This window comes from Anser anser, assembly GCF_964211835.1.
Source record: "Anser anser genome assembly, chromosome: Z".
NCBI classification, from domain to species: Eukaryota; Metazoa; Chordata; class Aves; order Anseriformes; family Anatidae; genus Anser; species Anser anser.
This window is the reverse complement of record NC_139723.1, coordinates 62,917,945-62,943,958: the sequence shown is the minus strand read 5'-3', so window position 1 is coordinate 62,943,958 and position 26,014 is coordinate 62,917,945. Positions and strand designations below refer to the sequence as shown.

Below are 26,014 nucleotides of genomic sequence, written 5' to 3'. Positions count from 1 at the left end.
TGGTATGCTTTGGTATGCTTCCATGTAAGGTATTTTTTATGGTTAAAATAAAAAATGATTTTTGTTTACTGTGTACATCACTTACAAGAATTAATCAATATGCTGAAAAAACTCTTTGTACAGATATAGAAAAACTCTAACTTGCATCCTCAAAGCTGAACTTTTCCCAGCATGTTGTATGTCACAAAATCGAATGTGTTTTTTTTCCATTTTCCTCCCCTCACATAATTGAAACTGTAACTGTTGTAACAATAGAATGATAAACAAAATATATGTACAAGCCTGTTTCTTTGTATAAAGAAATGAAATCCTCATTGACAATGTTTTAACCCTGTGTTATTCATCTAGTCTGAGTTGTTATACTAAAAATTACCTTCCTTATGATGGTAAATTATTTTTGCTCTTTTTGCTATTTGCTTCAGTATGAACAAAGTGGTGTACTTCTTTTGAGTGTAGCTAATGGATACAAGTCTGTTTGGTATTATCGCTCTGTTTGCAGTATTTCTAAGGTATGGGGAAAGTCGTCCTTTTTTTTTTCAGTTTTAAAAATTTAACTGTATTATTAAAATTATTTAATACATGTTAATATTATCAGACATCAAATTAGGAAATCCTATTATGCTGTAAAAAGCTGTGATAATATAAGTTGCTCTCTTACATAAATAAATAAATGACCGATATTACTGGAGGCTTTAAGCTTCAAGAAAAAAAATGGAAGAAGTCTTTTATCCTGGTTTTTAGAGGGCATCAGCAGCTTGCTTTTATGAAAAAGTAACAGCTAAATGCACTGCAAATAATTTGCAGTAATCCAGTTCAGTGATTCATGTGTCTGCTTTAATGGGTCATAATTCAGGATAAAGTAACTGAGTGCAGTCAGAGTGCAGACACTGCTTATGCCAGGGACAGTATCTCTTCATAAAACACACCTCAGCAGAAGCAGTTTGCCAGCCCCCTAATACCCTCTGATGTTTTGATGTCCTGCATATTTTTCCGATTAAGTTTTGAGTGCCATGTTTTTAGTTGTATTTCCACATTCATTATCCTCACGTAGACCCTTCAGCGGGTTTGCCATATATGATTATTTTTTTAATGATGCCTTTCTTTCCACTTCAGCAGTTTAATAATCTAGCACATGGCTGCTTCTCAGTACTCAGCATTCACCTCCCCAATACAGAAGAGGACATGTGCTTTGGCTTCAGAATTCCATTTGCAGCTTTAGAAATGCATATTCCCTGTGGAACAACATTTGTTTGACATAACCATTCATTTTTATTACCTCTTTAAATATGTTTATCCAGAGTTATCAATAATCATAAATAACTTGTATTCTGTTCTTGTCCTGTTTTTTTCCACAGACAAAATTGCTTACCCAGTACGTATTAAATCTCGGCAAGTATGATCAAAGCTACGACATCAGAGACCGTACAAGATTTATTAGGCAGCTTATTGTTCCGAATGAGAAGAGTGGAGCTTTAAGCAAATATGCCAAAAAAATATTTCTGGCACAGAAACCTGCCCCATTGCTTGAGTCTCCTTTTAAAGGTATAACTGCCAAAATCATTTGGTAAATGTTCATTGTGTAAAGGAATGTGACAGCCTATTCTATTTCAAATATGCTCACAAATTGCGTCACTTAGAAAACACAGATGATTAATATGCAAGAATACTCACTCTGTTTACTTGCTTTTCAGCAAGCAAAGTATACATGTTGCGTACACACTGCATTTACCTGATAAACCCTGACAAACTGATCAGTTTCTGTTCGTGTTGATTTTAAATTTGGTTTAATAATTGAAAGTATGTCTTCTGAGGAAAAATATTCTTCAATTTCAAAAAATATCTTTAGTTTTTATCTAGACTTTAATAGAAGGTTATTAATGTATTGTAAATGTATTACGAATCTGAAAAAAATTGAATCTCAGTAGATTAGATTTTTATTGTTTTTCTCCAAAGTGATAATTTTCCCAGTGCATTTTCCATCTATTTAAAAGAAAGAATCATTGTATTCTCAAATAAAAAGGTTATTAGGTTATCTGAATTAAAAATGCTCTGTTATTGTGATAATTTGCAGTTTTAATTTTCATACTTACTAATGTTTAAAGCTGTAAAAAGAGCTCCATTTTGAAGAAAAACTATTAAGATTCTGGATGTGTTTGTGCCAAGACATGTATATGGATTGTTTAACTGTGCTGTCATTCTTAATATTCACAGTAAAGTAATTTTTAGAGAAGCTACATTTCAGAGCAACACCTCTAAACACACTGACTGATTAGCTTTTTTATTGACCATTATGGGGGAGATTATTGTAATCTATGGACTGAAATCAGTTTTTTGACCTATGAAGAGCTTCCTAGTTTATATTTATTCCATGACATTTGAGGTAATATAATGGCAATTACCTTTAGCCTGATTAAGATTGCTCTTTGTGGTAGAGCTCATGTTGTTTGTATATTTTCCCCTCCCCCATTTTTTTTAATAGATCGAGATCATTTCCAGCTTGGCACCTTGTCTCACACGCTGAACAGCCGAGCTACTGGCTACCTGGAGCTGTCTGACTGGCCAGATGTGGCACCTGACCCTGCTGTGCGAAACGTTGAAGTGGCTGAGTCGGTATGTTGGCATGATTGAAAGTAACTTTGCTGAACACATGCGCCAATACAGAACATTATCTTAAAATATAAGTACTTAAACAACATGTTTGTGCTGTACTGAAAACTTTTGATACATGTGATCATCCATGTGGCTTGTTTTAGCGTGGAAATTGAAAATTTTTAAATCTGCAACATACTCACTGTTTATTTTCAATGAGAGAAATGGGTCAACTGTAGGCCACTTCCACTTCACTTGTAGACTAAATTAACTTTCTTCCCCTCCATCTCATTTTTTATTTCATACTTCTTGTATTCACTCTGCCACAGTATGGTAATTGCAGTTAATGATAACTGTTATTGGAATACCAAAGTAGTAGGTGCGTGGTGGTTTATTAGTGTATAAATCCAAGTCCTAGAAGAAAAAAATCGGTAGTATACTGGCAGCAGCAGGGGAAGAGTTATGTATGTTTCAAAGCGTAAAGTTTGGAAGAGACCAGGTTTACATTTGAGATGATCTGAATAGAATTAGGAAAGTTTTTAAAAAGAAAATGTCATTTGTTAGTGCACTACTCATTTGTTGACTTTACAGGATTAGTCATCTACTACAGCATTCCATTACTAGCTTGTAAACTAGCAGGCAGTCATGTTCTGGTTCCAGAGCTGTGATTTATGCATTGGGTATCGGAGTACTAATAAATGTCAGTGAAAGCTATTGTACAATAACAGGAATTGAAATGTACTGTAATGTACGGAACTGGTGATGCTCTCAGAGATGCGTTCTTGTAACAGGTCTTACCAGAGAAGCATGTGGCCCTTGTCCTGAGCCAAATTCCACACTAAATTGCACATGAATTAATTTGCATATAAGATGTTAGAAATAGAATGAATGAAGGAAATGCTAAATAACGGGTATGAGTTGCAGAGGCCAGTAAACAGTGATGTGGTAGAACAAACATTTCTCTTTAGTACTTCAGTATTACTTCTTTACCTTCTTATATACATTTCAGGAAAAGAGATATTTGTGTACAAACTTCTAAAAGCTTTTATGAGGAGAGTCTGACAGCAGTCATCTCAAGGAGTGTTATTATAAATGATAAGGTTGGCATGAAAGAATGTATGGAGGCACCTTTGTCCATAAAAACAAAAAGCATTGCAGGAAATTGATCAAATGGAGTAACATCCATCTACAACATAAAAGAAAACATCTCCCTCTGACCATTTAAACCTCAAAATAAACATGAAAATCCTTTACCCTAGGCTTTCTGCAAATATTTTCTATGGAGAGTGCCTCATTGTCATTAATTTTGTGGTTTCTCTAATACTTCAAGTTGAGTTGTTAAGCTGCAATCCATTGTTAAATTGTCATTCAAATTGAGAAGAGTATTAAGTTTTTAAAATACCAGCTGCTGGGTGGAACATTACAAAGTTTTGGCAGCTTTCAGTGTTTAAGAGGAGGCCACTGTGTCTCTAGAACTGTACTCCATTGCAACTCATTGTTAGAGCTATTACAAAAGTTAGTCTTATTCTAGATCACAGCGGTCAGTGAGGCAGACTTTTATCACTGTTGGTATGGTTGTCTGACTATTTGTTTCTTTCCTGTCCAGAGTTTTTCTTCTGCTTCTCAGTATTATTTGGAGATATGAGAAGAAAAAAGTCTGGCTGAAGTAGTGTTTAGTTCTGGTGTGCTCTTCTTGATAAGAATTACTTTTATTTCTGTGCTCACCAGTATGAGAGGGACATGGAGATACTAGAGCAAGTCCAGCAGAGGGCTACTAAGATGATTAAGGGGCTGGAGCATCTGTCGTATGAAGAGAGGATGAAAGAGATGAGCCTGTTTAGCTTGGAGAAGAGAAAACTGAGTGGGTATCTCATCAGTGTGTCTAAATACACAAAGGGAGGATGTCAAGAGGATGGGTCCAGACTTTTCCATGGTGCCCAGCAACAGGACAAGAGGCAACAGGCATAAACTGAAACACAAAGTTCTGGCTGAATATGAGAAATGAATATGAGGGTGACAGCACTGGAATAGTTTGCCCAGAGAGGTTGTAGAGTCTTCTCTGGAGGTATTCAAAACCTGCCTGGATGCAACCCTGTGCAGCATGCTTTAGGTCAACGTGCTTGGGCGGGGGGGTGGACCAGATGGCCTCCAGAGGTCCATTCCAACCTCAACCATTCTGTGATTCTGTGACATACAATTGCCATCTGGCTACTGGAACTGTTGCTGCTTACTGGGTCCACAGCTGTTTTCTTCTTAAACTTGGGATGATAAAGGTGGTGTTTACCCTTCATTCCAGCAATAGGCTAAATTGAGCTGGATCCATAGACAAAATTCTCAGACTTCGGGTTCTTTTGGCATAGAAATTTATTTATGGTTACTGATGCTTTTAATCTGCCTTAGTAAATCTTTTTCTGGCCTCTCTAACAGACATATCTCACCTTTTATAGGTATGTATAAAACTTTTAGTGCTCCTAATTGTGTAAAATAAGAGAAGCTAAATATTTTCTCTTGACTTGCTTAGAGGATTTATTTAGAAAACACCTAATACTACTGCTTCAGGTGTTTTTCTTTGTCATGTTGTGTATATTTTTGTATTTCTGGTTGGAAAAGTAAGCCTAGAAGCACTGTAAGCATTGAAATGTATTTACAGGCAAAGGAATGGACTGCAATTCTAGGTAAGACAAAGAAAGAGAAACCTACTGAAAAGTTCTACTCTGAATCAGAAGAGGAGGAAGATGAGTCTGCCAGTACCGGTGCAACAGGTAGGTAGTTGGAAACTGACTTTCATTTCTGGTTGCTGAATAACTTTTGTCTTCAGAACTGGCAACTACTTAAAATGAATCAGAGAAAAAGAAAAGGAAAAAAAAAAAGAAACAAACGAAAACCAGAGGTGTATATAACATTAGGGAATCAAAGGAAAAAAGTTAAAATTCACTATAGCAGTAACAACTAGTTGTATAGATACGGCTTGCGTGTTCATTAAAAGAGTTAGACTTTGCTTTGTTTCCCTGTTAAAGAAAAAGGCTGGCATGCTATTTTCATCTCACTTTGAAACTTGTAAGAGAAATGAAAATTTGCAGTTCCAATTAAAACTAAATCCCTGAACCAATTTATGGGAAAAATGCCCATAGCCTTGTTTGATGAGAACCATAAGTCTTGAATGTTTGGGGAAATTTGTTGTTTATGAATTACTAGTTTGATAGCATGTGCTACTGTGTTGAGAAATGGCCAAACTTGTATAACTGTAGTATTTCATGTGTTTTTGTTTAGTGAATTGTGTTACAGTTTTAATCTGAAGTACAATATGCTAGTTTCTATTTATTACAATTCAGGTGATGGTGGGGAATATAACTGACAGCTTTGTTTCAAATGAACTAAGGTTTTCTTGGCCAGTCTCTCGCATAATATGAGATAGACAGTTCTCCAAGACTGCCATTTCAATAGATGTTAATATAGTTTAAATTTAGTGAAGAACATGAGTCTCTTTGGCCATTTCTAAACTTAAGAAGAAGACAAAAAATTCTTCCAGGTCCAGAGGTTAGACACGTAAAATATTTGGCATTAGAGACTTAAAGAATTAGCAGCATCTTGTTGAATGGCTCAAATGGTCTTTCAAATCTGAAGTTGGTACTTCTTCACTCTCATTCCTAAGCTGAAGAAATATGCAGAAGAAATGTACCTTAGAACTGGGTATCACTTAATGTTCTTGTAAGCAAGAAAATAATATATTAATTTCAGATACTTGAATATTTTTAGCTATATGACTAATTAGGAGATGAATAATTTGTTTAAATCAGTGACTCTATCATCACTATCAATATCCAAGAATAGATCATCTAGTTAAGCAATTGGTTTAAAAGATAATCTGCCGGTTAAGTGAATATATACATTAGAGAATTTGAGGTCATCTCCAAGCCCTGACAGGGTTATATAATTTTGAAGAACCCACATGTAATTAATTTATTATTGGGAGTTCTGGCTTGATGAAGTACCATACTGTACACACAAGAAAGCAGATCTTTACCAAGAGAATTTTGTAAATGTTGGGGAGACGTGATTTTCTTATCTGCTTTTGACCCTTGGTAAATAATGATGAAATTTGCAATTTGATTTTACAATACTAAAACATTATTTTTTAAAAAAAAAAAAAAAGCTTAGATTTCTAAAATACTAATTGTGTAAGATACTTGTAAGATACTTAGAAAAAAAATGTGTTTGTTTTTTTTAATTTCAGAGAGTGAGTCTGGCAGTGAAAGTGAGAAGGAAGATAAGGAGGAAGGCAGCAGTGATGAGAGCAGTGGAAGTTCCTCTTCCAGTGAAGAATCAAGTGACAGTGAATCAGACAGCAAAGAAAGTACAGCAAAGAAAACATCTGGAGCTGTTAAGGAAAGGTAGGCATACATTTGCATGGTTCTAATTTTTTGCTGAAGCAACTTTGCTGTAAACAGTCTGCTAAGTGTTTAGTTAGGTTTTTTTGGAGGTGTATCATCCAACTGATGTTTAAGCATGTGCCAGTGTATATTCTATGTATGAATTGTGTTCATATTTTCTTTAATCAGACTACTCTTATATTTAGAATTAATTTCTGACTTTTGTAAAATCTGGGGTGGCTTTTTGAAAATTGATGTAACCTTGGGAGGCTGAATAAGTGATCAGACAGTTGTATGAAACACTTAATTACCTTTTGCAGCAATTTTGCTGAGAGCTAAAATTAAGTCCTTCCACACTTTGCAATTATGTAACTAAGACAATTGATTTTTCTAAATAATGTTATATTAAAAAGATTATGATCCAAATATTAGAGGCAAGGGCTGTGAAGGGAAACGGTCATAAGATATTTAAGTGTTAGTGCTTTTTAAGATTGCCCATTATCAACAGCGTTATCATGTATTAAAGTATCATTAAAATTTTGAGTAATTGGGGCTAATACCTTGGATTGTATGAATCTGTTTCTTCCACTGCTGTCAGCAAGTGGCCTCTGCAGACATGATCGCCCTTTACTCTATAGTCTGCTGCCAGCTCACTTGATGAGTTTGCAGCTCAGCTCAGTCGTGGCTGACAGCACTGATTGGGGCGCAGTACGCACTCTGCTCCTTTTATTACAGACAGTAATTAAAGCAGCTCGCCTTGCCACTTCCATAACAAACACAGCATAATGCCCTAATTATGACTTTATTAATTTAAGTCAGGATTTAATGATTTTAAAAGTGATTTATATTGTTTTTCCTGTTCAGAACAAATGAAATCTGTAGGTTAAATTAATACAGGCTTTTCATCATTGCAAAGTTAAAAAGCTAGTTACCAGTAAATTCTTTTCATTAGAATAACGTCTGAAATTTTAAGCAGTAAGGTAAACAATGATTACCCGTCAAAACTGACTGATACACAATAAAGTAACATTTTTAATCTTCAAATTTTGTTTTAAATATTGAATGTGTTTTGAAAAACAAGTTGATTTATATAATGCACAATAGCTTACTTGTTGATGCAACTAAAGATTCTGTTCAATGGCAATGAGGGAAATGTAGACAATCTTGTCAGTACTTGTGTTATATGTCATGAGGAAACTTTGAACAGTATATATTAGTGAATTTTTATTTTTAGATTAGTATTTTTAGCTTTTAAATGTTTGTCATATTAAACTAGGGAGTTCCTACTTTTCCCATGATTTTAACAATCATATATACTACATTAGACTCTTTTTGTAAAGTGTACTCCTTCATTTTTAGCTTAGCAAGCTTCGAGTTCACTGCTTTCAGAGAAAATTACATTTGACTATTAAAATTTTGGGTTTTCATTTCATCTTCAGTTGCACAGTTGGGCATTATTAGGATGGTTTAAATCTTACTATAGATTTTTTATAATTTTGATCAAATATGATTTAGGCAATTCAGTGTTGGAAAGTTCCAGATTGATGTGGGGCGTTGCTTTGCCCCTAGTATTTTTCCTTTCTGTTACATTTTTCAATTCCTTCTCTGTATTTTTCCCTCCTAAAAATAATTGCCATCTAAAACTGTAATGCAACATAATATATTCTACACTACTCCGAAAGCTAAGCAAAAATGTTTAACAACTTAATTTGGGTCTGAAGGGACTATTAATAGTTGAGTGGTCTGGATTTGTTTAATTATTATTGACCTTGTTACCCTTCCAGCACTTCAGTATCCAACTTATTGTCCTGGGGAGGAAGCTGAATCAGGTGGTATATGAAACACCTGATTTGGAAGTATAAGTTTGTAGCATGCCGATCCCAGAAGGGAGGTTTTCTTACTATATGAAATATTACTTATCTCCTCCATGACAACTGTTAGAAAACAGTTTTCATTTCCTGCAGTATTTCTGTTTGGTAATCCTCCTCTCTTCACCACTTGCCTGCTCACCAAGGCAAAAGGGTAATCTGTTAATTGTAGTTATTAGTATTATTAGAAGCAAACAGGGCAGATTTTAATAATATTCAGTAGCTGTTAGCATAGAGCAACATAATCCAACATTGTCATGGCTAAGAGAAGAACTGTGTGAAGAATACTGTCTCTGAAGTCTAATAGCTGTAAGGTATTTGATATAACCAAAAGCGTTGGAATGAATGTTAATAGCTCTTCTGTATAAACTCTGTATGTATTGAAATATTTGTAGATATTATAGGCATTTTTCTAGGTGGCTTCATTTAGAAAAATTAACAAATTCAATATATTGATGTTTAAAAGCAATAATTGCAAAATCATGTTATAAGCCATCATGATTCTGTTAATTGCATGTGGAATAGTCAAAAATATTTTGTCTAAAGTGGTGTCTTCACTTTTCTGAAATACCACAGGCTCGATATATGCAAATAATATTTTTAATATTTAACGTGCATATTTTTGTTTGACCATTACCTGTTTTAGATTGTGTGATGTTGTACTGTGTAATGAGGTAGAACAATTTTCCTTTAAATAAGCTACTGCTTTTGCCATCTTACCAAGTTTCATTGTCATGAAGAAGGATTGACGTAAAGCTCGTTTCATAAAACCTTGAAATGTCAATGTAGAATGCTTCCTGTCTTCAGCTCTGGGGCATCCAGCACAGGAAACACATGGATCTGTAGAAGTGAGTCCAGAGGAGGTTCACAAAAATGATCAGAGGGCAGAGGCACCTGCCCTATGAAGACAGGCTGAGAGAGTTGGGGTTGTTCAACCTGCAGAAAAGGCGGCTCCAGGGAGACCTTAGAGCAGCCTTCCAGTACCTGAAGGGGGCCTAGAGAAAAGCTGGGGAGGGACACTTTCTCAGGGAGTGTAGTGATAGGACAAGGAGTAATGGCTTTAAATTAGGAGAGGGTAGGTTTAGATTAGGCGTTAGGAAGAAATTCTTTATTCAGATGGTGAGAAACGGGTTGCCCTGAGTTGCAGATGCCCGGTCATTGGAAGTGTTCAAGGCCAGATTGAATGGGGCTTTGGAAGGTGTCCCTGCCCATGGCATGGGGGTTGGAACTAGGTGATCTTTAACTCAATCTAACTCAAACCATTCTATGACACTGTGGTGCCTAAGTGCATTTCTTTGGTGTTTTTGTGTGTGCCTTTTACATTTATTTATTTATTTTTAATATCTAGTAATGCAGAGGAAAGTAAAAAGAAAGCAAAGGGGATCTCCAAAAACAGAAACACATCCAGTTCCTCTGATACAGAGTCCAGTTCGTCAGAGGGAAGTTCTTCAGACTCCAAATCAGTATCAGACTCTAGAAGTGACTCTGATTCTGGAAAATCTGGAAGTGCTACTTCTAGTAAGGTAAGTATGTTAAAGATTACATACAGATATATATAAATATGTATATTAAACATTAAAAGATGCATCTAATAATTTGTTTATTTCTTTCTGAGGGAATGGAGATGGGTTGTGATTTTATGGATATCTAAAAAAAAAATAATTTTTGAAAATATTTGTTGACCTTTCATAAAAGACCCATCCCAAAACAACAACTATTTGATAGTTTAAGTAAGAATACTTTACAATGAAAACTGTATTTTGGTTTTAATTCTGTTATACTTTTACACCAGATAGATAAAAAATAAGGGAACCTAATTTTTTTACTTTTTCATTAGTGAAAACATATGTATGTGGGTATTTCACAGAAATAGCAGCCTGATTTGGGATGTTAATTGTATAAAATGGAATCCTAATTACTACAGGACCTGGGTCTGACATGAAGAGTTTCTTACGGGCTTGAAGACATTAAGTGGAACCAGTGGCTTTCTTTTAAAATTTCCTGTTAAAATTAAGAACAGTGCAGTTAATGCATCTATACTTGAGGCGTGTACATAGGCTAGTAGAATTAATATTCCTAATGAGTAATCAACATTTATTGTTCTCTTTTTAATAGGAATAAGGCATATAAATGTTCCATTACTTCAAATTATATTTGGTTTCTTACTGTATTTGTGAGGTAGCAAACTTTCAAGTATCTTTTTTTCATAATGAATGCTGAAATATGTGAAGATACAAAAGTGTTCAACAGAACCATTTATGTGTCAGCTAAGTTTTAATTGCTTACCTTAGGGAAGAGAAAGAGGCTAGAAGTTCATTTTACTTGAGCCAACATTGTAGACCTAAGTCTACTACCATGAACTGAATTCTATTTATCTATCTTTCATTAAAAACAGATGAATGAGGAACCTTACTCTAAATCTGTTAGGAGAATATGATAAAAGAATTTCTGGAAGTTATTTTTCCATTTTCAAAGATTTCCCCTACCTTTCATTCTATATACTTTATAACATTTGTAGGTTAGAATTGTAACTCAGAAGTTTCCATTTTAATATCAGTATACAGTGTTGAAAATAAAGTGATACTCAAGCATTTTAAATCAAACTGGCATATTTCAATCAGGATTCCAGTATGGACTGCTGAGTAGTCAAAACAGGCCTCTTCTGTTGCATTTGATGCAGTTGTAGAAGCTATTTGACAAGTGTGTATCAAATAGTTAAGAGGGAATCTGTAAGTTTATTAAACTGTTTAAGTGTATTTCCTTTAACTGAGAAAGTAAGGTTCTTCTCTTTTTTTTCCAGTAGAGAAGCCAAGTCCTCTCAGAATGAGCTCTTTGGTGCTAGGTGGAGCATGAATTAATTCTAAGAGTTTGCAGCTCCTCATAGTAGCACAGATATTTCCACCAGAAAATAATACGTACTCTGACCTGCTTAGCTCTGAGCAGCCACTACAAAACTGTATTCAAACAACTTTGTGTTCTCTCTGCTGCATTTGTCCATTTTTCTCAAAATATCAGGGCCAGCTTTCATTATTTCTTTCACTAGAATTATTTAAGCTGTTCTGGTTCTTTCACAGGATATGTGAGGACTACTAGCATAAAGAAGCATTTTGTATTTTAAAACAGCGATCAAGAATGTGTGAAGTCAATTACTGAGTAGTAGGAGAACCGGAATGTCCAAGAAGCTTGTTTGGGATTGTTTTGTTGAAGTCAATGGAGAATTGTCAAGCCCTTGGATCTTAAGAGAAGAAAAAGAACCTTGCAGGAATAGATACTTGATTAAAGCCTTACTTGTTTAAGAAGAACCTAAAAAGAAATGTGCTAGGAACAAAAGAAGTTTATAAGCCATTGACAGAAGACTTGATTAGAGTCAAAATGTAGAATTGAAAAATTGCAGATCTTTTAAATCTCACAAAAAAAAAAGCAAATATTAAAATTATGTACATGGCAGCAAAAAAAGGAGGCAGGGAGATAATCGATAAGATAGCATAGAGTTCACTATCCAAAAGCTAAATAACTATGTTCCTTGAATTCTTTTTCACTAGGAAACTGTTAACATGGCTGATGGACTAGTATATGAAAACTGTGAAGTTTATATATACATATATATATATATATATATACACACACACATACATATACCTCGGGGTGTGTGTGTGCATATATATATATATATGTATATGTATATATATACATACCCCCTCTACTCTGCCCTGGTCAGGTCTCACCTGAAGTACTGTGTCCAGTTCTGGGCTCCCCGGTACAAAAAAGACAGGGATCTCCTGGAAAGAGTCCAGTGGAGGGCCACAAAGATGATACGGGGCCTGGAGCATCCTGCCTATGAAGAAAGGCCGAGAGACCTGGGTCTGTTCAGCCTGGAGAAAAGAAGACTGAGAGGGGATCTCATCAATGTTTATAAATACCTGAGGCGTGGGAGACGGAGGGATTTGGCCGACCTCTTTTCAGGGGTTTGTGCGGACAGGACAAGGGGTTAATGGCCACAAGATAGAGCACAGGAAGTTCCGCACCAACATGTGAAAGAACTTCTTCATGGTGAGGGTGACGGAGCACTGGAACAGGCTGCCCAGGGAGGTTGTGGAGTCTCCTTCTCTGGAGATATTCAAGGCCCATCTGGACGCCTACCTGGGCAACCTACTCTAAGGAACCTGCTTTGGCAGGGAGGTTGGACCCGATGATCTTTCGAGGTCCCTTCCAAACCCTTAAATTCTGTGATTCTGTGATTAGTTATACATGAATTAGGAGTGAGGGGCTCTTGAACATAGAGGACTTCCACTGTACTCTGTTAATCTTTAGGACTATAGAGTTAGCTTCAGTTTAATTGATGTTGGATGCTTGAGTTTATACCTCGAGTGTTTCTGATATTTGGTTCTATTCAGAAGCATAATTAGGTGAGGGTGTAGAGGGGAGAAACACGTATTTTGTGTTCAAAGTGACTGTTGTTCTAAGTAGCTTAACAGATTTTTGGAGAGTTACACATTTTGAGCCCTGTGATCATCGGGTGAGCTAACTGATGATAACCTTGACAGTCCTTCCAAGTTGGAAAGAAAAGCAATAGTTAACAATGTTTAAAGAACATTTCAGATAAAGTCTTGAGTGGAGCCCTTGTATCAAAGTATATTTTACAAGAACCACCCGTGTTTATTTTACTTCCATGAAAACCTTGTAATTTTTCTGCTTCTTTCCATCAGGAAGCAGAATCTCATCCAGGCCCTCAGAAATGCATATTTTTCTACTGAAAGATTTTGTTGGAAAAAACATTGCTTATATTATTCTACTATGGGACATTCTTAATTTGGTTAGCATAGGTGGGGAAATTTTATATCCTTAGATATAAAGATTTTATATCCTTATAGATAAAACTAAAAATATCTTCTGAAATACATATTGATAAGAGGAGTAGTTAGTTTGCCACATGTTATGAACTCTGTTACACAGATAATGTTCTGAGGGCTGACTACCATTCTCTGTGTTTTGTTAGTTACCATTGCCACGTTTAGCAGAATCTTCGTAATAAACAAGGTTTGATTACACTCACATGGGAGCTTAATTTGTGTATGCATCCATGCATTTACAAGCAGAAAAATAGGTTACAAAAGCAGATTTTTTTTCTGAATATATTATTAATACTTTAATATTTATTTTTGCGAAGAATTGTTTTGAAAATGCTGTTTTGTTCACCATAACTGAGCTGCAGTGAGTAGGAAAGTCACTTTCTTGTGCTGCAGTGTTTTATATCATTTTGAAATATGGGTAGTTTGAGGTGTTCAGATACATGACATACTCTGAGCATAAATACTGTGGAGCTAAAATGCAGATTTCAGGATGCATATGTAAGTAAATGTCTTTACAGTGGGATTTTAAAATCAGCTACTATTGACCTCCTTATACAAGTATAATACAGTCACTCAGCTGTTAAAAACCTGATCCACTATTTAAAAAATATACAAAAACAAATTGTCTATCTTTCTGCCTGATCTCTTTTCAAGTGCTAACACAATGGAAACAGTGGGTGATCTGTCAATGCATTTGGATTGTCAATGATGGTTTTGTATAAATATTGGGAGGATAAGAAATAAAATTCACACAGCAAAATATGATTTCATCTGCCTTTTCTCTGCAGCTCCATGGCTCATGCTGCGGTGTGAAATTCTCATTTTACACACTTTGCAGGCGGAGCACATGAATTATGCATTGAGCAAGAGAAATCTCCTGCTTCAAGTCCTATATGCATTTACCAGGTTCTATCTCTATTACCAAGATGAATTGCAAATGGAGAAATGTTTGATGGAATATAGCTTAACTTCTTTGTTTAGTATTCTGCTTTTCCTGTAGTGAGCTCTCCTGGTAGGAAACTGTTTGGGTTATATTATAGATTTATTTCAAGGAAAAAAAAAATACAAAAAAAAAATATATGTTACAGGGAAATGCCAGACACGTCAGAACCTTTTTATTGTCTTGATTTGGAATGCAAAGCTTTTTCCATTCAATAGAAATATCTGTTGATAGTGTTTGTTGCAGTCATTGGCTATTTATTATTCCTAGAAAGCCAATCAATTTTCTTTTCTTTGAAAAATAAAAGAAAAAATAATCACGTCTAATAGACAAGACAAATTTAACTAGATTTCTTTGGTGTTTTAGCACAATATGTATACGCATGTGTGTATCTATGTGAGTGTGTACACACAGAATTAGCTGAGTATTTATTTAAGCTTGACACACTTGACTGAAGTAGAAAATAAGACTTCAGTATACTTTAGTATTAGCTTTATCTTGATTTAGTTTGCCTCTGATTTTACATTTCCCAGATGATAGGGTTGTTTGTTTTTGCTTTGTTTTTTGTTTGTTTTTGTTTGTGTGTTTTACAGTAAACTGATTATACTTAAGTACAGTGTACTGATAAAGTGTGCTGTGTAAGTTTTTCTTACCATGCATTACCTCAATGTAATGTTTCTGTACTTGCATCTTTATTTTATTTTGAAATATAAAAAGATCTGTGAAATATCTTTCAGTTCTAAAGATGAATCACGTCATAGATTCAAAATCAGTGCATAAATACATTTTTATGTTATAAATTTACATATCAAGCTTTGTGTTGTACTGAGTAACCACTTTAGAATGATAAATAACAGGAAAAAAAAATAAAAAATGTTTTCTATGTTCTTTGCGTCATAGAATGTCTTACCTTAACTGTCTTCAGTAAACAGATGAACAATAAGAGAATGTCTTGAATCTGACTCCTAATATTTTTTTTAAACTTTTTTTACTGGGCAATATTGTTGTTAGCAAAACTCAAGCACATTCAAAATTTTTATCCTTGTGGTATCCTCTCATATGAGTGAGCCACTTTTTATAGATTTTAATTGGCTGCATAATAAAAGGGAATGTGAAAATCCCTTCCCTACTGGAAAGAGGAGCACATATTACAACTAGCTAAAAATAATCTTTGAACCTTATTTTGTAGTTGATGGAAGAAATTAACCTTATGAATAGGTGGAGGTAGAAAGTGAGAGAGTTGGGATTTTTTTTCTAATCTATTTGCTTAACTGTGTTTTCTTTGATTATGTTCAGGTGTCCCGAGATTTTACAGTTAACACACTAAGTCAGTTGTGATACATAATGTGCAGTAAAAGAGTTACAGATAATGTATTTCATGGCTGAATATTCACAACATGGAGCTTAAAAAAAAGACTTGTTATTGATTAAAATAATTGTTAAATAATTTCTCTGAGACTTCACAGACTTGAAGTAACTCACAATTCAAATAAGATCATAGTGCAGAAATTAAAGTAAGCACATAATTCAACTAGCACCTGTCATTTATAAAGTATACTGTATACCTTCATTTCACAGATGAGGAAAAATAGCGAAAAGCAGTCAAATAAATTGTCAGTAACCTCATTGGAAGAAAAAATTAAGTCTTGTGGTTTTGACCAAAGTGGCACTCAGGAGAGATGGTTTTTCAACAGAGTCCCTCAGTAGTTCTGGACAAGTCATATAGGGAATGGAATCATATTAGGACCATTTTAAATATATTTTTTTGTAATATTGCCATGGTCCAGAGGGATGTCATGGGTCAAATAAATCAGTGATAATACAACACTCAAATACTGTAGTAGTAAGGACCGTTCAAGTATGTTGATCTAATAAAAATAAAAGTAAGTGACTTCCATTCTACTCTGTCCACAAGTCTTCTCCTTCCAGAATAACTAAAGCACATCTGTAATGACCATGTAAGTGAATACTGTCTGTTTGAATCATAGAATAGTTTGAGTTGGAAGGGACCTTAAAGATCTCCCAGTTCCAACTCCCCTGCCATGGGCAGGGACACCTTCCACTAGACGAGGTCTCCCAAAGCCCTATCCAACATAGTCTTGTACATGGGGCATCCACTGCTTCTGTAAACAGTTTGTTCCAGTGCCTCTCTCAACCTGCTCGTCATACTTCTTTTGATGCAGCCCAAGATACGGTTGAGCCTTGGGTTTAATTGGAAGAAAATGAGGAGCAGTGTCATTTTGTCCTACGTAAACCCAGTAGTCATTAATATCAATGGCTTAACCTAGCGAGAACATTAACATGGCTTCTTGTGTGTTCTTCAGAGGGAACCATGGAAATTCTCACAAAACTGGAAAAAATGAACCCAGCATTAGTGTTAGCTTGCAACTGACCGTAAGACTGAGAGACTATAAGAAAGGGAAAAAAAAGAGGGGTCATTTTGCTTTATGGTGACAATCAAAGAAAATGAACCTAGCTGCTGAGCTTTTGAGAGGGTCTCCAGGCTCCTTTAGGAAGTTGTATCCTGAGTGCCTGAAAGGACTGTGACAGCTTGTAAGTAAAGCTTAAGTAAGGGAGCCCAGGATGGGCTTATGGAGTTTTAGTGTTTTGTGTAGATCCGTTTCACTGATTAGAAAAGCTAAAAGAATAATACACGTGTGTATGGATTTGGCTGTCACAGACTGTTGAAGACAGAACTGGTAAACTAAAAAGCTCATGGAAGTGGAACTCCTGGAAAGACTACATTTAAATTCTTGCAGTAGCTTGAGTAATGAGCAGTCTTAAGGTCTAAGGGCAGTTGACAAATTTCTCTGAAAGAATGATGAAGCCTGCTGTCTGGTGACTGAGCCAGAGAGACAGACCAAAGGCAGAGTTCTGCAGCTGATCCAGACAAAGGAGGCTTAAGAGTGGATTGGGAATAGCGTGATGAAAAACTGTCTTATGAGCATCCAGTGGGTACTGTGTCCAGACTCTGTCAGTGTCTGAAGATCAATCATTTTTACTAATCCACAGTATCTGGAGCCCATGTTGAGCTGTGACTCATTAAACTCTGTCTTGAATCATCTCTGTCTAGATGTTCTGTAGATACGACCAATGTTCACTCTTATTAGGCATGTCTGTAACTTTTTATTTAGCTGTATTGCAACAAATTTTTTGAAATTGTATGTAAGCCAAGTCACTGAGATTACTCTATTACTACTCTACTCTGCAATAGTATGCTGACAATACTGGCAATCTTTGTATTAGAATTCATCTTACAGCTTAAAATTACATATTTTTTTTTGTGACAAAAAAGAAACTTTTTGTTGACTTTCTCCAGCAATTAAGTAGTATCCCAGTACAGGATAGGACAGGTTTCCGTCCTTCTAGAAAAGCGCAAATCATACTGCTTCCTTATGATGTGTTTTTGCCCTGTTTTTCATACAGAAATAGAATATTTTTTTTTAAATCGTTTCTGTCTCTAATGGTATCACCAGAAGCATCTGATCTGTCAGCAAAAGTTGTCTTTCAGTAACAGTTGTTACTGTTATTAATATTAGACCAAAGGATGGGCTTCAGAGGAGTGAAATATAGCTTAAATGTAGAGCTTGGGTTCAGCTTATGTGTACAAAGAACTCTGTCTCAATAGGTGAATTCTTTGAATGCTAAGTTCTGGAAATGGACACATTTTTCTTTTAAAGCAATGAAAATACACTTTGCCGCTATAGAAGTATAAAAGACCATTCTTTTGCTGATATGGTAAAAGATGAAATATTCATCTATTTTGACAGAAAGAAGAAAAAACTGCGCAAGATAGAAAAACTCCAAGTAAACAAGATGTTTTTCTCTTAGATTTAGACAACTGTAAGTATCTTGATTGAAGCCTTATTTTTTCTATGGTGTATATTCAATTCAGTTGACTCAGTGAAATTTTAAATGTCATAAACATTGATTCTGTTCATTTATTGTCCCAGCTTCCTGACCAAAAAAAATATATACATATATTGCTCAGACTAGCAACTTTTTTTTAAGCATATTTATTATAATACATCATTTTGTTTATTATAGAACTGAAAATTAATTTAAAATTTTGGAATGCATTGGGATGTAAAACATCTTTTTTGAGAATTTTGTATATCTAGATTTGTTTTCTGTTAAAGTGGGCTTATTTCCTCAGGTAACAATGGATGTTTCTTTTACAACATCTGTGCAATTTATGAAGCAATTATGCTACTATAACAAGGTACTAAAAATATCAATTTCAAAAAACAGATTAAAATGTAGTTTTGGAAGGGTACAGTAGAGCTAGTGCACTTTTTTTCTATGGTTTGTAGCGCAGGTCTTCAGATTTTCTTCTATGTGTGCAACAAATGTTAGAATTGCATTAATATGTACTTTGCACATAACTCATTGAAAATGTGCTGCACAGTGTGGATCAGATTGAAGGATAAAATGGAGTGAAAAAGTCAGAAAGAAGAGCAAAATATCTTCAATGTAAAAAATGTGTGTCATCTATACATGTAGTTTTATTTGTATTTTATTATCAGTTTTATTTATTAATATTTTATTATCAGTTTTATTTATATTTTCATTGTTTATATTGAGCATGTCTGCTATGTCTGGAGAGAATAATGTTCTATGATTAGGAGATGTGAGCATGAAATAATTAGATCAAGACATAAAATCTTTTTAAACTTAATGAAAATAAGTTATCGTCCTTCCCATTACTTTTATTTGTATTTTTAGTTAAATGTCAGTTGCCTTTCTAATTCTAGTCTACCCTGTGACAACTCCTGTGGCAGTTCCTACAGCAGCTGTTTTGTCCCCAAGTTTAACAGCAGACCTAGAGGGATTAAGTCTGTCAGGTTCATCGGTCATTGATGTAAGTAGCCTTTAAAAAAGGGGAGAGGGAGGTGTCTTAATTTAAGCATTTTGTATTTTTGAGGCAGTCAACAAAGTGATTTTTTGGAAATACTTTCTCCTGTAAAGGTCCTGCATGAAATTGTGGTTTACATGCAGGTCTGGCAGCTTTTTTGGATTCGTTACATTCTGGAAGGTGGAGAAAAGAATGAATATTGCATATTTAAGAAGGATGCCTTCAAGGATTTTAACCTTCTCTTTCAATTTGTTTTTCTTTTTTTTTTTTTCCTCCTCTGCCTTAGGGAAATGTGTATTTACAAATTAAGCATCCAAACTATAGAAATCTTTCAAATCATCTAGTTGCTGCAGTATCAAAAATAAGCTACATAAAATCACATACTTGTTAATTCTCAGCCCAATTATTTACCATACATGACTCCAATTATGACATTTGCTACTTGGAAGTAATTTTTCATGAGTGTACAAATCATAGCCCCTGGGTGCAAATAAAAAGGGTATAGATTTACAATCAGTGGTGTATCAGTATGTGTCATGATTCATTCAGTTAGTGCTTTCTGCTTTGTAGCACTTTCCATTAGGGAATCTCAAAACTATAGGTATAATTAAGGTTAGCAAAGTCACGGAGGGCATTCCTTTGTTGGTGGAAAGGATAGTAGTTTGTGTTCTTGGTCTTGTTTATTTTATTTTTTATTTTATTTTAATGTAGGGTTTTTGTTTGTTTGCTTTGTGTTTTTTTTTTTTTTGTCCAATTTAAATTTGCAATTTAATAAGGGATTGGAGCGATACAAATCCTTGTGAAAGTTTGTGGGAGTGACAAGAAGAAAATAAAAGAGGCATGGACATTTTTTAGCCTAGCCTTGTTTCTTACATGGCTGGTATCTAGAACCTACACTGCAAATTTAATAATCTCTGTTAAGGTACTTTTTGTTGGCTTTGGGAGCAATACATTTCCAAAATTATATAGTTATTAAATACTTATAAAGAAGGTGCAAGAAATTATTTTACTTAAGAAATAAAAGATTTTAGCTAATTGTTCAGTTTTATATTTACAGGCTTTAAGTTCTTGTGTTTAAAAGATAAACTTGCAGAGAGTGTGGTGGGTATTAGCCTAACCTGAGAGAACTGTGATACAATTTAAATTCCAAGCGGGCCAGTAACAATTTGGACACACACTTTACCTGGTGCATAGTCAATTCATGTGTCACACAGTCTGAAAATGCCTGGTGCTGTCTTGTATTAGTTACTCTGTGGTGCAGTATGCAGTGCTAGGCAGACAGCCTGCCTTTAATTATGCAGTTATTTCAGTGGTTGCAATGCCACAATTTCTTGTTTGCTATTCTTAAGACCTTAACAGGTCAAAACACAGGCTGTCATCTGTTTCTCTTGCTCTGAGGCTAGCTTAAGAATGATTCTGGTCATTCTGGTACTTCAGAATTATCATCTTTGATGGTAAGTTAAAAATGGCGATCAGTAATGTTGGGTGCTTGAGAACAGCACTTGTTCACCAATGTCTGGAGTCCTTTCTTCATCTAAAATACATGAACATGTTCCACTTCCCACATGTGTGCTTGCTTTCCTCATGATAACCATAAGTTATTGCTTCCCCCAGTTCTTCAGAAGGTAGCTGCAATCAAGTGATGTGTTAGAAAGAGCTGGAAGGTATAGGCTGAACAAAGGAAGTTCTGTATAAAAGGATTGATTCCACAAAATGCTTCTTTCTTGGTACAACTGAGTTCTTGGTAAAATACGTAATCAGTGAAGAAGCTGGACTATTTCCTCATACTTCCTGCTTTGGAAGCAACCTAAGTTACATCATCACTAATTGTTGCTGCCTGCATAGTGATTACCTGTTTTATAACTGTCATTGCCATTGATAGTAGTTGCAGATGTCCGTGAGGTCCTTTGCAGTGTTTTGTGTTCCAGGGAATGAAAAAAATGAAATACTAAAGTTAAAAATTATTCTTTCAAATGATATCCATATCATTAAAAGTTTTGCACACATGTGTTGTTCAACACCATCAGGTAATTTTCTAAAAATTAAAATGTAAAAACAGCTTTTAAGATTGTATGTGGGAATGTCTCTCTTAAAGTAGTATTCTGAATTTAATCCGTGGCCACTAGTTCCAAAAATAAGAAGAATAGTTGTCATACTTCAGAAAACTTTTTCTTCCTTCAATTGGAGAGAAAATGAATTTAACTGTAGGGCACATGCCAAACTAACAGAGAGAAATTAATTTATTACTAGGCAATGGAGAGCATGGAGTAAAAATAGATAAGTACAGTATATGACCCTAATATCAAAGAAATGTAGCAGCCACTTATCTTGGAATATGTCAGGCAGTCTATTATTCAAATCATTCAGGACTGTAATTGGATACAGCTTTTAGAAAACTTATAACTCTACATTCATAGCTGCTGAACATTATAGAAAACATAAATACTAGAAGTGTTTTACAGTAATGCTCTAGATCTCTTCAAACCTACAAAAACAAAATATCCCTGGATAGCAACTACAGTGTACAACCTGATACTTTGTCCCACAGCTCGCTTGGTTTTATGACTCATGTTTTCACATAAAACATTTACCTGTCATATAAAGACACACATAAGCATATTATAGTTTACTCCAGGAAAAATAATTTTTTTTTCAGGTAATTTATAGATAACTTTTTTCCTATTGTATATGGAAAACATAGTAAATCCATGTTCATGCTTCTGCCCTGGTATGTGTAGTCTACCTTCAAGTGGGCCATCTGAAACAGGTAACTATGGTCACCGGAGGCTACTCCTGAGGCTTTTGTGCATGTGCACACAGAACTCATGCATTTGGAATCAAATGAGTTTTAGATAGTGAAATACCCTTGAAGACTTGAAAGATAAGTGAAGATATAGTACCAATTAAAAATAAGAAGTGAGACATCTGCAAGCTACCAATGTAAAATGGGTATCTGAAAACACCAGAAATGTGTGTCATCCCTTAAATGGAAATTTTTGAAGAGAGAAAAGATGGACTAAAAAGCAAAACTCACAAATGACAGGGAGGGTTATAATGTGCTGGAAGAAATAATACTGTGAGCAGGAATGGTTAATGGGGGAAAGGGGATGGGTATGGTTTCAGACAGAGAAGCTAGAGGGGAGTCATCATATGTTCCTACAGTAACACAACTGATGAGAAAAAAGCTGAACCACCTGTTCTTCTCTCATATGGACTTTAGATAGTAAAAATGATTGAGCAACTGGTTCCCTAAACATCTAGAGCCCTAAGCATGCTATATATGATAATTAAAAATATATATACTTCAGAAAAAATATTGAGGAGGGAATACTACTTTGGTAGCAAGAAATTTGTTATAGTTCAGAAAGGTGTTAGTGCAAGGGAGAACTGACAGTTGGATATGAGCTTTTGCAGCAGCAGCAGTTGGATGGAGCAAAAAGCTGTACGGAAGTATATGTTGAGATGAGTAGGTATTGAGAGGAGAAGATGAGGTATGTTCCTTGCCCCCAGTGCATGATAATTTGGGGAAAACATCAAGGCTGAGTGATAAGAGATGTTCATGATAAAAGCATACAGCAAAAGAGGGGAAGGCTCTTGTGGTGAAGAGTTACTTATAGAAAACATATTTGATGCAATAATTTAGCCTTTTCGTTAATTATTATGCATATTGAGTTATGTCATAGTTGTAGAAGTGGTACTGCTTTACTTACTGTTTTTCTTTGGTATATTCAGTGTATTCTCTTGAAAGTATTATCTATAATAGGTTTTTATTATTTTCTTCTACTCAGAATTCCACGGAATCTGTTTAGGAAAGGAGCAGTAAATCATACAGTTTCCTGTCCCCTGAATCTTCCACAGAACTCTTAACTAGGATCCACTTTGAGAACTTCTTTAGAGTGGTGATGCGTAGAGCAGAAATAATAGCTTTTGACAAAAGTCAAGGTCAAGCTGCAGACCTGTCAAGCCAGGTGATAAATACATTTAATTTCAAATTTAGCATACTTATGGAATTCCTTGAAAAACAGTAAACATGAACTCCCCCAGTATTCAAATAGAGATACTTTTAGAATAGGATCACCCCTTAAATGATATTTTGATTTCTCGGTTTTTGAAGTAATATTGGCAGGGCAAAACATTCTTATCATTTAGATTACTCTGTCTATTCAGTCTAATTCCACTATAGCAAGTATTACGACTGTCTCTGAAGTATATTCTGTCCTTGTGTAAAGGATCTCTTCTTGGAAGTACTGGGAACACAGGAACTGCAATAATGGATTATATCATCAGTGTAGTCTGTTATGCAGTTTGTGGGAAAGGTTAGCTTGAGGTGCTTAAGAATTTGCAAATCGTACAGTAGAGAAATGAAAAGTAGTTCTTCCAAATAGTTATTGGCATGCACTCTGCTTCATGAGCTTTATTTTTTCAAAGCTTCGTTAACACTAATTATTATATAACTAGATTTATTTGTAATTTGTGTAAGCTCTGGTCTTAGCTCTTCTTGTGTTCTTACCTCGGGAATGGCTATGTCATCAGAATTAACTTGTTAATGATATGAAAGAGCTATAGTGCAATCACTAGTGACAGGAGCAGACTGTATGGAATGGTTTAAATAGATTCTTGCTATTCTGCCCTGGGTTTGTAGAGGTAGTTTGAGTAATTATCATTGTTTTTTAAGTAATTATTTTTATATTTGTGTAAATACATATAGTCCTTCTTGAGACACTGATATATTTTTATTGTCGGATAAAAGTTGTTTCTTTTCTCAGTTTTGAATGTTAGCCACATCTTCTTTTTCATCATGTTTTTGTAGTGGTTTTATGTTACAGTAGCCCGAGCTTATGGTGTTGGTATCATTTTATGTAGTTTACTATTTGACCTCTTATTTTTACCTTCTTGTACGTAATGTCTTATCTTTTTGGTGTCTCACCATAGGAGAGCTTCTTCCTGCATATGAAGTGTTTACGTTATACTTTTTTTGAAGCCCACCTTTTTATATAATGATTGGAATTGGGGGAGTTTGTTGGGGTGGGTGGGGGAGGAAGGGGTTGGTGGGTAAGGTATGCTAGATGCATGCTATCCCTGTGCAACCTTATAACTTGTTTGCATTGTTGACCACACTTGTACATTAGGCAGAGTGTTTGTAGAGTTCTGCAGAGTTCTTTGTCCAACTTCATTTCTTAAGATGAAGATTTTTCCATGTGGAACAGTTTTTAAACTATGGGTGTTGCTTCCACTTTTCTCTAAGCTGTGCCATACAAGCTTTGTAACTAACATTATGCTCGCCTGAAACAAATTTTGCAAATACCATGTTAGTAAGATGGAAAATTTGCACCTATGAAACAAATGAAAATAAGTCTTAAAGGCAACAGCTAAAAAGCAACTTTTTTTTTGTGCACCCAAAATTCAGCTATTTAGTTGATTAGGTGTGACTGATGCTTGTGGTAAATCAGCCTGGTCCAGTGGATACAGAACTGGGTGTTACATATGGAAAATGAGTTCTATTTTTGGCTTACTACATGCTGTGTGATCTGGAGGGAGTAACTTAATCTTTTAGTTTTCCATCTGAAAAATGAGGATAATGATGCTTACTCACCTTGGGAAAGTACTTGGAGAGCTACAAATGAATATAGCTGCTCATCAGCAGATATTAACCATTGCCAAGAAAGAGAAGGAATGAAACAAAGACCTCCCATATACTTAGATTTATTTTTCCATGTTTATAAAAATTGCTGTAGCAGATGGTGTTCTTAAAATGGTAATGCAACACATCCGTTACATTACATATTTGAAGTTATGTCCTTCCATAAATTACTTCTACACACTTAAAAAAATGATAGCTTAATTTTTTAAAAACTGCTATAACACTATTTTTAAACTAACATTTTTACTCTTTAATTAGAAATCCATTTATCAATATTTTTAACTTTTATTATTGTTCAGGTCTTAAAAATACCCATCTTATGTTTACAAATGCATTAATACTTAGCAAACTTTACATTCAAGAATTAAGCACATTCAGCTTCTTTCCTTTCAAACAAGTTAGAGAATTTAATTTGAAAGTTCAAATAGGATCGACCTCTCTTTCTTCTGAGTCAGAAATAAATCCTTGATATGACATGCTGGCACAAATGAAAGTATGCCCAGTCTGGGAGGCATATTTACTATTACTATGGATAATCTCATTGATTTAGTTGATTACTGTGTGTTTTAGTACTAGATGTTTTCCAGATTGATTCTTTTATTTTTATATGCATATGTATACACTTGTGTAGATATATATGTATGTATATGTATTAATGTATCATTTTTAAATAACTTAAACATTACTTAAAATGTATACAGATTAACCAGGTCTTTGGTTAGTAGTGCACCTTCTTTAATGCTGTTTCACTGTTTTCTTGTCTTGGACTGACAAACTTTAATGTAATATTCAAATACTGTATTTAAAAGTGAAAAGTGCTAAAACTATGAAGTAAGTGCAGTTAAAATATCAAAATCTTACATATAAAAGAGAAATGAAATTCGGAGCCGGGGGGGCGGGG

The 26,014-nt window shown here is 34.8% G+C and overlaps 1 protein-coding gene across 6 annotated transcripts in view; it reads left to right on the top strand.

Annotated features, from left to right (window-relative positions):
• The window catches only part of AP3B1 (adaptor related protein complex 3 subunit beta 1), a 165,395-nt gene that overhangs the window by 90,762 nt on the left and 48,619 nt on the right, over positions 1 to 26,014 (top strand). For 5 of the 6 annotated variants that reach the window (XR_014577124.1, XM_083819023.1, XM_083819024.1 and 2 more), the window contains exons 16-22: positions 1,356 to 1,542; positions 2,480 to 2,610; positions 5,240 to 5,351; positions 6,824 to 6,980; positions 10,176 to 10,350; positions 18,388 to 18,460; positions 19,372 to 19,478. Coding sequence is in view for 5 of the 6 variants with exons in the window: in XM_083819023.1 (XP_083675149.1) it covers positions 1,356 to 1,542; positions 2,480 to 2,610; positions 5,240 to 5,351; positions 6,824 to 6,980; positions 10,176 to 10,350; positions 18,388 to 18,460; positions 19,372 to 19,478 (942 nt within the window). In the remaining variant the exon portion in view is untranslated. The remainder of the gene's footprint in view (positions 1 to 1,355; positions 1,543 to 2,479; positions 2,611 to 5,239; positions 5,352 to 6,823; positions 6,981 to 10,175; positions 10,351 to 18,387; positions 18,461 to 19,371; positions 19,479 to 26,014) is intronic. The other variant, XM_083819026.1, reaches the window with a different exon arrangement.